Consider the following 12,720-nt stretch of genomic DNA (forward strand, 5'->3'; position numbering starts at 1 on the left):
TGCACATTTGTGACAGCAAAATAGGGTATATGTTGGACATTTAATGCATTTGACTGTGGAATAACCAAGGAAGTTTCAGGTGAGAGTCTCACTTCCAAATAAGGCCTTCATTTTATATTTTGGATATACTTTTAAAATTATTTAATCATTTTAAAAAATATTGTAATATTTTACTATTGATATTACTATATATTTCATATATTTTGTATATATGATATCATTTAAAAAGTGTATTAAAAAAAATAAAATGGCCTCTCAGCAAAGTAAGGCCTTTTACAATAAACATAATTTTGCATTAAAGGAACACTACAAACCCTGTATTCCTAATGTTATAGTGTCCCTCTCCCTTGTTTTACAAAAATGCCACAACCCATTTGTAATAAAAACTAAAAAGAAAAGTTACGTTTTTTTACTTAACTTATAGTGCTGAGGCTCCCTCAGTGCTGCTTTCCTTTCCGCCTTCCACAACGTCACGGAGGAGTCATAGCCTCCTCCGTATTGGTCCAATCCAATGCCTCTCATAGAGAAGCATTGCAAACCTAATGTGCATGCACAAAAACCAGTGTACACACATTCAAGCTTCCCTACAGGAAAGCATTACATCAATACTTTCCTTTAGGGGGTTCTGCGTCATGTGACGGGGTTTTACTCTGTCAGTGCAGCGAAAACGTTTCTAGTTGCTGTCATACCGACAGCCATTAGAGGTGTATTTAACCCTTCCATGTAAACATTGCAGTTTCTAAAAAACTGCAATGTTTTGCATTGCAGGGTTAAAATGACAGGGACACTGCCCCCATTGATATGTGTTCTTTTAAGCATTTTACTTGATCTGTTTTTTATATTACAAGACATTGCAATAAAAGCTGTATGAAATTCAAAAAAGAAAACATTTCATTTTGAAATATTAAAACATAGTATACATGTTTTACACTACAATATAAACATTATAAAAATAAGATAGAACACTGTATGCCATTTTCAACACTACAAAATAGACTGATTTTATACAATGACACCACACTTCGACTTCTGCAATGAGATCTTACTCTATAAATCACTTACACATCGAACCATGAATATCGGATGCATTCATACATATACACAGAAAAAAATATATTATTTAATTTCTTGCTTTGATATCATCCTACATAAGAGGACCAGTTATTACACCAATCATAGTTTGTTGTTCTGTATCTTTAAACAGTCATTTGTGATCAATATGCCAGATCTGTAGTACAGTTGATACAAAAATTAAGTTTACAAATTAATGCTGTCAGGCCATATAGGAGCACAGGAGCCATTTCTGCAATTTCTGGAAAATGGCCTATGAAATTTAGAAGAAAAAAAAGGCAAGGTTAGTCCAGCTGGCTATTGTACAACTAAATCACACTCCATACTTTATACATTATCTACAAAGTTTAGTGTAAGTGAAACCTTTCTATATTGATGTACATTTTCAAAACTTATTATCTAGGACCATAAACACTTTCCAAATTCCGATCCATGGAAGATTACTTACAATAAGAATAACATGGTTATTATAATAAAATATTTAATTTTGTATACATTGATATTCTGAAAAAAACACCCTTATTTTCCTGGATTTTCTCTCTCTCTTATATATGCAAAAATAGGACAATATGTCGTACAATTCAATATGTTTAACAGTATAGTATTTTCATGGAAACTACTTGTTGGTTCCGGGCAGTTAATTTCTAGTGGTATCCTTAGACAGTGTTAACTGTAAAGTAAACAGTACACACATCAGGTCATATAGCAGACACAGCATGGAGTCACTTTAAAAGATTTGTGTATCCCTGCTATGCATCTTAACAAATGGAAAACAGAATTTTTGATGGAAGAGTTTGCTTAACAACAAACCTATTAAAAGGATAACCCACAATTTGTAATCATCATAATACACGTATTTACATTTATTTAAATGTAAAAAAATATATATATAATATTCACTTATATTGCTAAAGCAAACCAGAGTAATCTGAATGTACCTTTCCTGGTTAAATACTTTGTTATTATTATATGCAAGTCGTCTAAATTCAGTGATGGTAAACACTCAGATGAGTAAATTAAAGTTATCTGTAGCTTCTATTTATTTACACAGTAGCTTTGTTTTGTTTATTTAAATAGGTGGGAGGTGATGCCCACAGATAAATTGCACATTTGTGGCAGCAAAATAGGGTATATGTTGGACATTTAATACATTGGACTGTGGTATAGGAATAATTAAGGACATTTTACGTGAGAGTCTCACTTCCAAATAAGACCTCAATTTAATATTTTGGATATACTTTTAAAATAACTTAATATTTTTAAAAAAAAATGTAAATATTTTATTATTGATTTTACTATCTTACCATTACTATATATTTCATATATTGTTTTTTTATATATATATATATATATATATATATGATATCATTTAAAAAGATAGTATTGTCACACAGGCACTTGTGTTTATAATTTTTGAAACCAATTGCTGTTGACTTATGTGGTAGAATCATATAATTAATACACATCACAGATAATTGCAATGCTTATTGCTGATAAGCATTGACATCATTTCACTTGTTTACATTAGTCAACAAGCTTCTGGGATAACCACCATTCCCTAACATAGGTGCCTCATAACTTGTGTCTAAATAAGACGATCATTCACTACATTTCTTCTTAGTATCTAGATTGTTACATGAATCAATAGAATTGCAAAATAATCAACATGTATGCAACATAATCTTATATAGATCTACCAATCTAGGTTAAAATCGGCCAGAATTGAGATTGTTTGACAGCTATCAAATTACACATTTTAGGAGCATAACATGCCACTATGTCCTAATTTTTGTTTCCTTTCTGCATTTATTGCATCAACATTTCACTTGTATATTAAGCATTTTATTAAGTTTAGAACATTCACTAGATCTGGGCAATAAACCCACATCCATACATATCCAGATCACCATTGTACAGGAATCTGATGGTGCTATATAAATAATAATAATAATAATAATAAATAATCATAGAATATTCAAATTGAAGAGAGATACCTTTTCTTAAGAGCATTCATCAATTTTTTTACTCGTTTAGCTTCTGGATCCAGGCAATACTGCTTCTTATTCTTTAAAATAACACTAAAACAAAAAGCAATACATTTGTTATATTACTGTCAAACATTTTTATATTCAGTAACTGCCATTCATCTGTTTAATTTGATAAACAAAATGCAAATGTAGCGATCTAGTAGAATTCATTATTTGGAGTGGTGTTTCATTAATTTTTTGACATGAATGTAACTGATGATTTAGTGCCGAGATACTAATCTGATCAGCAGCACTCCCTCTGAGAGCTGTGTGAAGTTGATATCCTATGTTTTTAAAAAGTGAATAAAAAAAAAGAACATTGTAGCAGTAGTAATAGAAGTGTGGATTCTTGACACTATAGTGCCCTAGTAATCTTTTAGGAAATCTCCCCCACTGGAAGTGTTAAAAAGGTGAGTTTACTTACGTCTACTCCCTGGCAAAGCTGTACTCAGGTATGCAACATCACTTCTTTGGCTGAGATCATTGAGACTTATGATCTCAGCCAATCCAATGCTTTCTTTGCGGAAAACATTGGGAGGCTAGTGCATCAAAAGGCATCACTGTGCTAATCAGATCCATCATACTGGTGATACGTATGATTGAAATAACAGAGTTTTACGCTGCTATTTAATCGAAAACATCACTAGTGGCTGTCTGAGTGCCAGCACCTAGAGGTATTTAAACCTTGTAATGAAAACATTGCTGTTGCTGCAGAACAGTGACGTTTGTTTTTAGCTGCAGGGATAAAACAGGGAGGACATGGCACACCGGACCAATTCATTGAGAAGATGTGGTCTTGGTGCCTATATTATTCTTCTAAGGCAGGGGGTGTCAACTGCAGGCTGGGTGTCCGCTTAATTTACTAACAAATTAAGGTTATGTATTTTCTAAGTGGAGCAGTGTCAGGAAATAGGCTGATATGATGGTAACTCTGTTAACGTAACTCAAAAATATTGTGTTCTAGGACTTGGTAATTATTGAACGAAAAACACAAATAGTTCAGTATTCCAAGAGTCATTAAATACTTACATAATTTCATTTCTTGGACAGTGAGGACCACTGATGATGATCTCAAATTTTTCAATATGTTTCTTGTGCACAAGTGATGTTGATGATGATGTTGTTGCACACTGACAACGCAATTCAGCTTCTGTAGATAGATCCAAAAACATTGATCAAATGAAGATTAGAATCATACACAAAAGTGGTCTAATAAACAAAGTCCTGTGAATATAACTTTGCACACGTAGTTGGAAGCAATCATTTGATCGTTAAGTCTAAACTAGTGCATGCATGTTTTTTTTAGCTGATCCGAAAGTATCAAATGACTTTTATTCTGCACCCACAGTGGTTAATAGATTTTTCATTTTATTTTATCTGCATTGTTCCTGGATTATTATTAGGGTACACAATGTTATTTAATAATTATTATGAATTTGCAGCACAAAAATATATGATGTCACATATAATGAAAATATGAGAATTAAAACGATTAGAAGATACGTTTAAAAAAAATAGTTAGTAAGTGATATTTCATAGTATTTTTTTTTTTTCACATTCCAAGTAATAGTTTCAATGATAAAACTACTAATATATTTCTATTTTTCAGTGTGCATTAGATTGCAGAACTTTTGAAAAAGTAACTGTCTATTTTATGTGGACATAAAACATTCTGGTTATCTCTTCTGTTGGATTACTTGTTAAATATCTTGTCTGTGTAACGTGATCTGTGAATGCTTTCGGGAGCAGATTGCTGCAAATTCCAAGTCATGACTGCTAGTGTTGTTTAGAAACTGTAAATCCCAAACTCAACAGCTTTTCCAACAATGTAATAAACAATGTCAATGAGCAAAGAAGCCAAAATGTCATAAAATGTAATAAACTAAACAATAAATAAATAAATAAATAAAATTAAATGCATCAAGACCTGCGATATAAAATGTGTAAATCAATCAGAGTTTGATAAAAAAATAAATGATTTAGGAAATAATTACAACGTTTCTGTCTTTTGGTTTTTAATAACTAACCCCTTGAATCGCAAAATGTGATGTAATTTATTTAAAGAACTTTGCCATTATCCAAAATAGAATAAAGACTTGCATATAATTTCTATGAAAATAGTCACATTGTAATCTCTGCAAACAAATAAGTAAAACATATATATATATATATATCGGTTGTAATAATAATAATAAAACATCATTGAAATGATAATTGCTTCTTACCACTGGAATTAGACACACATAATACCAAAATCATGATAAAGACAGGCAGGAGACACGAAGAGACGACGTTGTGCAACATGCTGAATTTCTTATGATGCAGAATGAATTAGAAAAGTTTGAATCAGCTTCAGCTGTTTCCACTCTAGATGCTGATTGTATCTTTCCTCGCCTGCCTTTGTTTCACCAACTCCTGCACACAGTTCTTTTAATGTTCTTGGTTGTTTACCAATCACGTCACAGTAAATGATATATAAAGCAGGAAACCAAAATCCAAGTGCTGGGAAATTCTGTACACATAAAAAGTGGCTGATTTGGGAGAGGAGCCAAGTTAACCCCTCCCACTGTATGCTTAGGGATCAGAGGATCAGCACATGGTTACAGACTTAACGTTTGGTGCCTGGGAAGGTTTACATAGATTGTCTGCTAGTTATGTTGCATAAAACATTTTTATGAATCATTAGAACCTTAACCCCTTAAAGGGACACTATAGTCACCCGGACCACTACAGCTTAATGGAATGTTCTGGTCTCTATAGCCTGTTCCTGCAGGCTTTTCAATGTAAATGACTGGCACTGAGTGGGAGAAAAGGTGAGTAAAAACACCTCTTCATTGGAGAGGGACCAGGGACCTAAACAGCCATAGCAAGACTATAGTGTCAGGTATACGTTGCTTGACACTATAGTATTCTTTTAAGGATGGAGGCAATTGTTTAAGTTCTGTTCAACCATACTTTACCTCTTACATATTAAGTGCTTCCACACTTATACATCAGTTTGATCAGGGGAAATAGGTTTCTGCAATGCATTTTAACTATGAATGTTCAAGTACTGTTAGCTTTTACTGCAATAAAATACACATATTTGTATGCTTAATGCTCCATGAGTACATCAATGACTCCCATGTGCAGGTTTATTGGTGTTTTGTTTTCAGGGTCAAATGGAGAGTTTGCCCATTTCAGTTTTTACACTTTAAAATTTGCCAGATTGGATTTCTGGGTCTATGTCACCTTTGAGACTGTATGACAGCCCAGGAATTAAATTACCCCCATCATGGTAAACTGTTTGCAAGAGTAGCCACTAAGTAACAAACCCTGGCCACTAAGTAACAAACCTTGGCCAAACTTCGTGTTCACTTTTGGTTTTTGCATTTTAAACAGAAAAACACATTTTCAATGATGATATAATTGTAATTCTATTGTTTACTGCTCTAAATCACTCATATTTGTGTTCAACAATGTCTCACGCATGCAACAGTACCCCCCTGTGTGCAGGTTTTATGGGGTTTTAGAAAGTTACAGGTTCCAGAATTTATTATTAATTTTAGAGAAAATTATATAAATAATATTGAAATACACTTAGAATGAGGGTAAGTATTTGGACTAGAGGGAATGCCCAACCATTGGGGCATGCAAAGCCACCTTAAGGATTTGAGAACAAAACACTTTTTATACATAACCCCCATCGAGAAGACAGAGGTGTTGTGTGCTGGGAAAAACTGAAAGCAAGATGGTGTCCAGACATTCCTTATTGAGCTGAGGTTGTTATGGGGGTGGGTGGGGGCATTGCTAGGTAGATACAAAGGTCATATGTCTTACACACTTGCACTGTAAATGTTTGCATCATGAGGCATAGATCAAAGTGAGAGAAAATAAAGGACATGTAGGTTAATGTGTCTGATAGCAATACAGGCATAGATCAAAGGGAGAGAGCAAAATAAAGAAGGACTTGTAGGTTAATTTGTCAGATAGCAATACTTTGAATTAATTGATGCTTTCACTTTAAATTTCTTAACCTTGAAGGTACAAGGAAAAAAAAAGCTAAATGGCCATTGCTTGTATTAACTGTTTGAAAACCAAAGGTCTGAATGAGAAATGTGAATGACTGCTAGTGTTGTTTAGAAACTGTAAATCCCAAACGAAACAGCTTTTCCTACAATGTGATAGAAAATGTTAATGAGCAAAGATTCCATTACATGTAATAAACTAAACAATAACATGAAATGCATCAAGACCTGACATATACAATTTGTAAACCTTTCATGGGTTGCCGGGTTTGCCACAAGCTGGCAAGGAGATTAAAAGATCTCCTGGACCAGCCCTGAGCTGCCTATTTTTTTTCCAGTATGTAGCGATCAGTTTGACTGGTATCATATCTTCTATTTATTGTTGCAGATGGCCCAAAGTCATAAGGCTGCCGGCAATGTCTTTGGTAGTATAGGTAGCTGAGAAGAGGCCTGGACTTTCCCACTGGGAATTTGGGAATTTCCCTGTGGCCAGCTGTAGTTTATCCCTGTGGACTGCTGAGGGCTGCTAACTATCAGGAGGTTCAAAGAGCAGCAGTATTCAGCTACCCCTTAAAACTACAAGGTGAAGGGCCCTGGAATACATCATTCAAATCAAGTGGTCATTGTGCTGGTAAAACCCTTCAAGAATTAAAAAACAAAACAAAAAAAAACAGCATACTGTTTGAGTTCCATTACCAGACTTCACACGATGTGACTATGAGGCCAAAATGTTGGGCAAATTGCCTTGCACATAAAACCATTATTTTGTTCATTTTCAACTCTTATGAGTTCAGTCCTAAATATTAGAGAAATAATTTTCTATTTAAAAAATGTTATTTTACCTGTTTGGCTGCAATTTATACTGACACAATGTATTGTAGAGCAGTTATGTATGTGTGTGTGTGTGTATATATATATAAATATAAAACATGCATATTATAGGGTGCTGGGGCCAAAATATACAAAATACACCACCCAGCGCACTCGCTTATTCACTAAACAATGATTTAAAATCTTAGAGATTGTAATAGTTTTATTTAAAAACACCTCACCTAGGCAAAACATTTACCCTTGACTTGCAGAGAGTCCCAGTAAGGAAGTATTTCCCAAGTAAGTGGATTAATCTCATAAGAGCAAGCATTAGGCTGCTAGAGTAGGGCCTGCCAAGAATGGGGTACATTGACGTTGTGGCAGGCTTATGGAATATATGATCATATAATGTAACTAAACCCCCATTATTTTTTGCCTAGGTGAGGTGTTATAAAACTATTACAATCTCTAAGATTTGAAAGAATTGTTTAGTGAATAGGCGAGTGTGCTGGATTGTGCATTTTGTATATATGTATGTATATATATATATATATATATATATATTTATTTGTGTTAGGTGCTCATGATGGTACAGAGTAAAATACCATATTTAAATGTAGGATAGTAAAAAGAGCAAGTCGTTTGTGGTGTGCCGGAACCGGCGATGAGGTAGGCCTGAGAAAGAAGAGGGCCTACCAAGGGAAAAGAAATAGAAAGGAAAATAAATGTTAAAATGTGGTGTGATGGGAGGGTCATTCAACGATGACCTCGAACGGTAAGGAGCAAGGTAAGAGGTGTGCCTTAAGTAGGCTAGGAGTGGATACCAAGCACCTCCCACAAATACAGGCCAAATTGCCTTAATACATATATATATATACACACACACACTATTTTCCCACACAACTCTCTCCACATACTACTTTTCTAAGGAGCAGAGCTTGTAGTGGTCAGGACTAGTGACACCACATTCATACCCCACCAGGCCCATTGTTCTTTCTCTGCCACTTAAACCACCAATGGTAGGCAACATTTTTTTAATAATGGTAAATCACAGTACTACCTTTTTCTTTTTTGGTGGAACTTTGTTCTATTGTTTCTACAATGACTCTGTATATCTCGTCATCTCCTTGTATCACACCCACACTGTCACCAATCCTTCTCTCCCTCACATATAACTTCCTCTTTCTCCCCATTCCCTCTCTTTCCTTATCACTCCCATCCATCCTCTCCTTATCACTCTTGTCTCATGCAAGACTTCACACTGATTCATCCCTCCCTTGTCCCCCCACCCCTCCCACATTCCCCATCCCTTCCTCACTTCCCAGCCCATGACACAAAACCTATCCCTCCCTCTTTCACCATCCATTTTCACTCCTACCTCTCCCTCTCTCCCTTCATTCCTCTTCATTCTCTACTTCCTTTTTTTCTCCCCATCTTCCCATCAGTCTCAACCATGACAATCTATCCATCATCCCAATGCTTCCCATGCTTGAATCACTCCTACTCATCTTCTATCTCACCTCATCCTAAAATCACTCGAAACCTCTCCCTCCTTCTCTGATCCACATCTTCATAGCATCCTCATAGCACTCCCAGCCATCCCTCTCCATCAGCTCATTTCTCACCCATTTTCAGCTCATTTCTCTCTGCTGAAGAGCTCTAGCATGAGAAATAGACCCTGTACTTGTTCTGCACAGCACAAGCAAAATTAATAACATGCTTGCACTGTGTTTGCTTGAAATTTGTCTCTGGTGTCTACATAGATGGGATACCAGGAGACAAAAATTGCCAGGAAAGAGTGTTGTGCAGTGTGTGTGTGAGAGAGTGCTGTGTGTTTGTGTGTGAGGGTGATATGTGTGTGTGTGTATGCAGTGGTGTATCCTGGTTTTGTGCTGCCCTAGGCAGGACAAAACTCAGGCACCCCCCCCCCCCGCGCCACCCCCACCCAACCTTTACCCCGTCCCGCATTCTAAATACACACACACACATTCACTGACAGATACGCATACACTCGCTAACAGACACACTCACACTCAGTAACAGACACACTCGCACTCAGTAACAGACACACTCGCACTCAGTAACAGACACACTCGCACTCAGTAACAGACACACTCGCACTCAGTAACAGACACACTCGCACTCAGTAACAGACACACTCAGTAACAGACACACTCAGTAACAGACACACTCACACTCAGTAACAGACACGCACTAACAGACACGCACTCAGTCACTAGCAGACACAAACTAGCAGACACACACACTCACTAACATACACACAGTCAGACACACACACACACACTTCACAGGCAAACACACTAACAGACACACACACTCAGTAACAGACACACTCACACTCAGTAACAGACACGCACTAACAGACACAAACTAGCAGACACACACACTCACTAACATACACACACACACAGGCAAACACACCAACAGACACACACACCAACAGACACACACACCAACAGACACACACACTCACTAACAGACACACACTCACTAACAGACACACACACACACACACACACACACACACACACACACTCACTAACAGACACACATTCACTAACAGACACACACACACACTCACTAACAGCCACTCACTCACTCACTCACTCACATTAACACTTTTTTTTTTTTTTTTTTACTTCAACCCCCCCCAGCCTCCTTACCTTTGGGAATGCTGGGGGGGGGGGCATCTTTTTTCCCTGGTGGGCCAGTGGCTGCTGGGCTGCTGCTGGGCAGTCGGGCGGCGCTCTTGGGCGGCTGGCGAGGGAGCACTTCATCTGAGCTGTCTGCTCAGCTCCCTCGCGCGCCGCACAGTGAGGCTGGGAGGCGGAGCCGGAATATGACGTCATATTCCGGCTCCCAGCCTCACTCTGCGGCGCGCGAGGGAGCTGAGCAGACAGCTCAGATGAAGTGCTCCCTCGCCAGCCGCCCAAGAGCGCCGCCCGACCGCCCAGCAGCAGCCCAGCATGTCTGTTAGCCGCAAGGCTAACAAGACATTTGCCTTGGGCATTTGGGGGGCGGCTTTTTTTGCCGCCCCCTAGAAAATGCCGCCCAAGGCAAATGCCTTGTTTGCCTCGCGGCTAATACGCCCCTGTGTGTATGTGTGTGAGGGTGATGTGTGTGTGTGTGTGCGTAAGGGGTGTAGAGTGTGTGTGAGTGATGGGTGTTGTGTTTGCGCGAGTTCCTACTCTGACTCCCTCCTCTGCTTCCTCCTCCCACGCGGCCCCCGGTGAAAGCTGGGAGAAAGTGACCAGGGCAGTCACTTCCTCCCAGCTCTAATGTCATCAAAGGGAGTCCGGCCGCAGCGCTGACCGGGCCCCATGGAAATGAATTTATATCGGCTGGCCTTAACAACATGGGCCACCCGATAGACCCTTTCAATGTGGCCCCAGTGGTTAAAGCCAGCGGGCACAGTGGTGACAGGGGTCCGCAGGGCCACCAGGCCCCCTGGAGTGACAGACCATGGTTGCAGCTGCGACCCCTGCAACCGCAATATTTCCGCCACTGATGACTGTCTGCAGCCTTTGCAAATCCTCCCCTCTTTCTTTGCCATAAACTGAAAGTCTGTGTTGTTAATACACTCAACAGAGTCTTCCTATCGAGAAGAAGCTTAGAGTGAGTGCACATGTGTGCGCTCTCCTAATCACAACTTTCCAATGCTTGTCAATGAGCTGTAGTCCAGCTCATTGAGAAGAGTATGAAGGTACAACCTAGACAAGCACACCACCCATCATAAGCTCTGTGTAGATAACAGAAGCTGAAGATTATCTCCCTGGTTGTGTGGGTGACAGCCAGGTAAATGTTTCTGTCCTCAATTATAAAAGTGCTGATTTCTGCTGAAATATAACACTCTAGACACATGAAGCTTCTCAACACGTCGAAGTGCTTTATGTGTCTGGAGTGTTCCTTTAATAGCCTGCCAGAGCCAACCTTCTATCTGTGATTCAAATTTAATTAACAGAGCAGGAGATTATGTACTGTAAGATCTGATTGAAAAGGAATTAATTTTTTTCATTGAGGCTGTGTGAGTCAGTGTGTTGCTGTGTGTTCCTAGGGCAGCTTAAACAGAATCAAACGTGATAAAGTACTATAGAAAAAGTTGGCATTATATACATGCCAATAATAATAATAATGATGGTAATAATAATGATGGTAATCATAAAACACCTTACTGACTGTCAATAAGACAGCCTGGATCTGTTTCTTCTACTGTAGTTTAGCTCCACAGTAAGACTAGACATAACATCTCATGTAACACAGCTCATCAAGACGTATGTGATATTAGATATCCAGCCGGGGGTCAGGTCCTGGGGAATAAAGTGTGGGACCTCTCCCAAGATTCCCCTTCCCCCCCCCCTAAAAAAATAATAAAATACACTTGTGTATTCGTGTATATACACACACGCGTGCACACACAGAGACACACATATACATATACGCCTGCACACACACACTCAGACACACGCACATACACACACACATACATTCACAGACACATACATTCACAGACACATACACTCAGACACACACACATGCACTCAGACACACACAGAGACACACACACTCAGACACACACACTCACAGAACACATACATACACTCAGACACACACACACACACTCAGACACATACACTCACAGACACATGCACATACACTCACAGACACTCACACTCAGACACACACACTCACACTCAGACACACACACAGACACACACATATTCACAGACACATTCACAGACACACACATGCATTCACAGACACACACACATACATTCACAGACACA

At 38.3% G+C, this 12,720-nt stretch overlaps 1 protein-coding gene across 1 annotated transcript; it reads right to left on the reverse strand.

The window, feature by feature from the left end:
• Window positions 1–229: 229 nt before the first annotated feature.
• On the reverse strand, window positions 230–5,522 carry LOC134565671 (alveolar macrophage chemotactic factor-like). The gene is made up of 4 exons (XM_063425302.1): window positions 5,324–5,522; window positions 4,128–4,248; window positions 3,066–3,149; window positions 230–1,324 (listed from the first exon to the last, which is right to left on the reverse strand). The coding sequence occupies exons 1-4, from the start codon at window positions 5,400–5,402 to the stop codon at window positions 1,258–1,260; spliced, it is 351 nt and encodes a 116-aa protein (XP_063281372.1). The 5' UTR covers window positions 5,403–5,522; the 3' UTR covers window positions 230–1,257.
• Between the last annotated feature and the right edge of the window lie 7,198 nt (window positions 5,523–12,720).

Source organism: Pelobates fuscus, chromosome 6, assembly GCF_036172605.1.
Source record: "Pelobates fuscus isolate aPelFus1 chromosome 6, aPelFus1.pri, whole genome shotgun sequence".
NCBI classification, from domain to species: Eukaryota; Metazoa; Chordata; class Amphibia; order Anura; family Pelobatidae; genus Pelobates; species Pelobates fuscus.

Excerpts from the sequence above, each read along its gene's own strand:
- LOC134565671 (XM_063425302.1), bottom strand. The coding sequence starts at position 5,402 with ATGTTGCACAACGTCGTCTCTTCGTGTCTCCTGCCTGTCTTTATCATG. Across the intron at positions 4,249-5,323 it reads ATGTGTGTCTAATTCCAGTG|AAGCTGAATTGCGTTGTCAG; the intron begins GTAAGAAGCAAT and ends ATCTATCTACAG. Across the intron at positions 3,150-4,127 it reads TGTCCAAGAAATGAAATTAT|TGTTATTTTAAAGAATAAGA; the intron begins GTAAGTATTTAA and ends TTTTTGTTTTAG.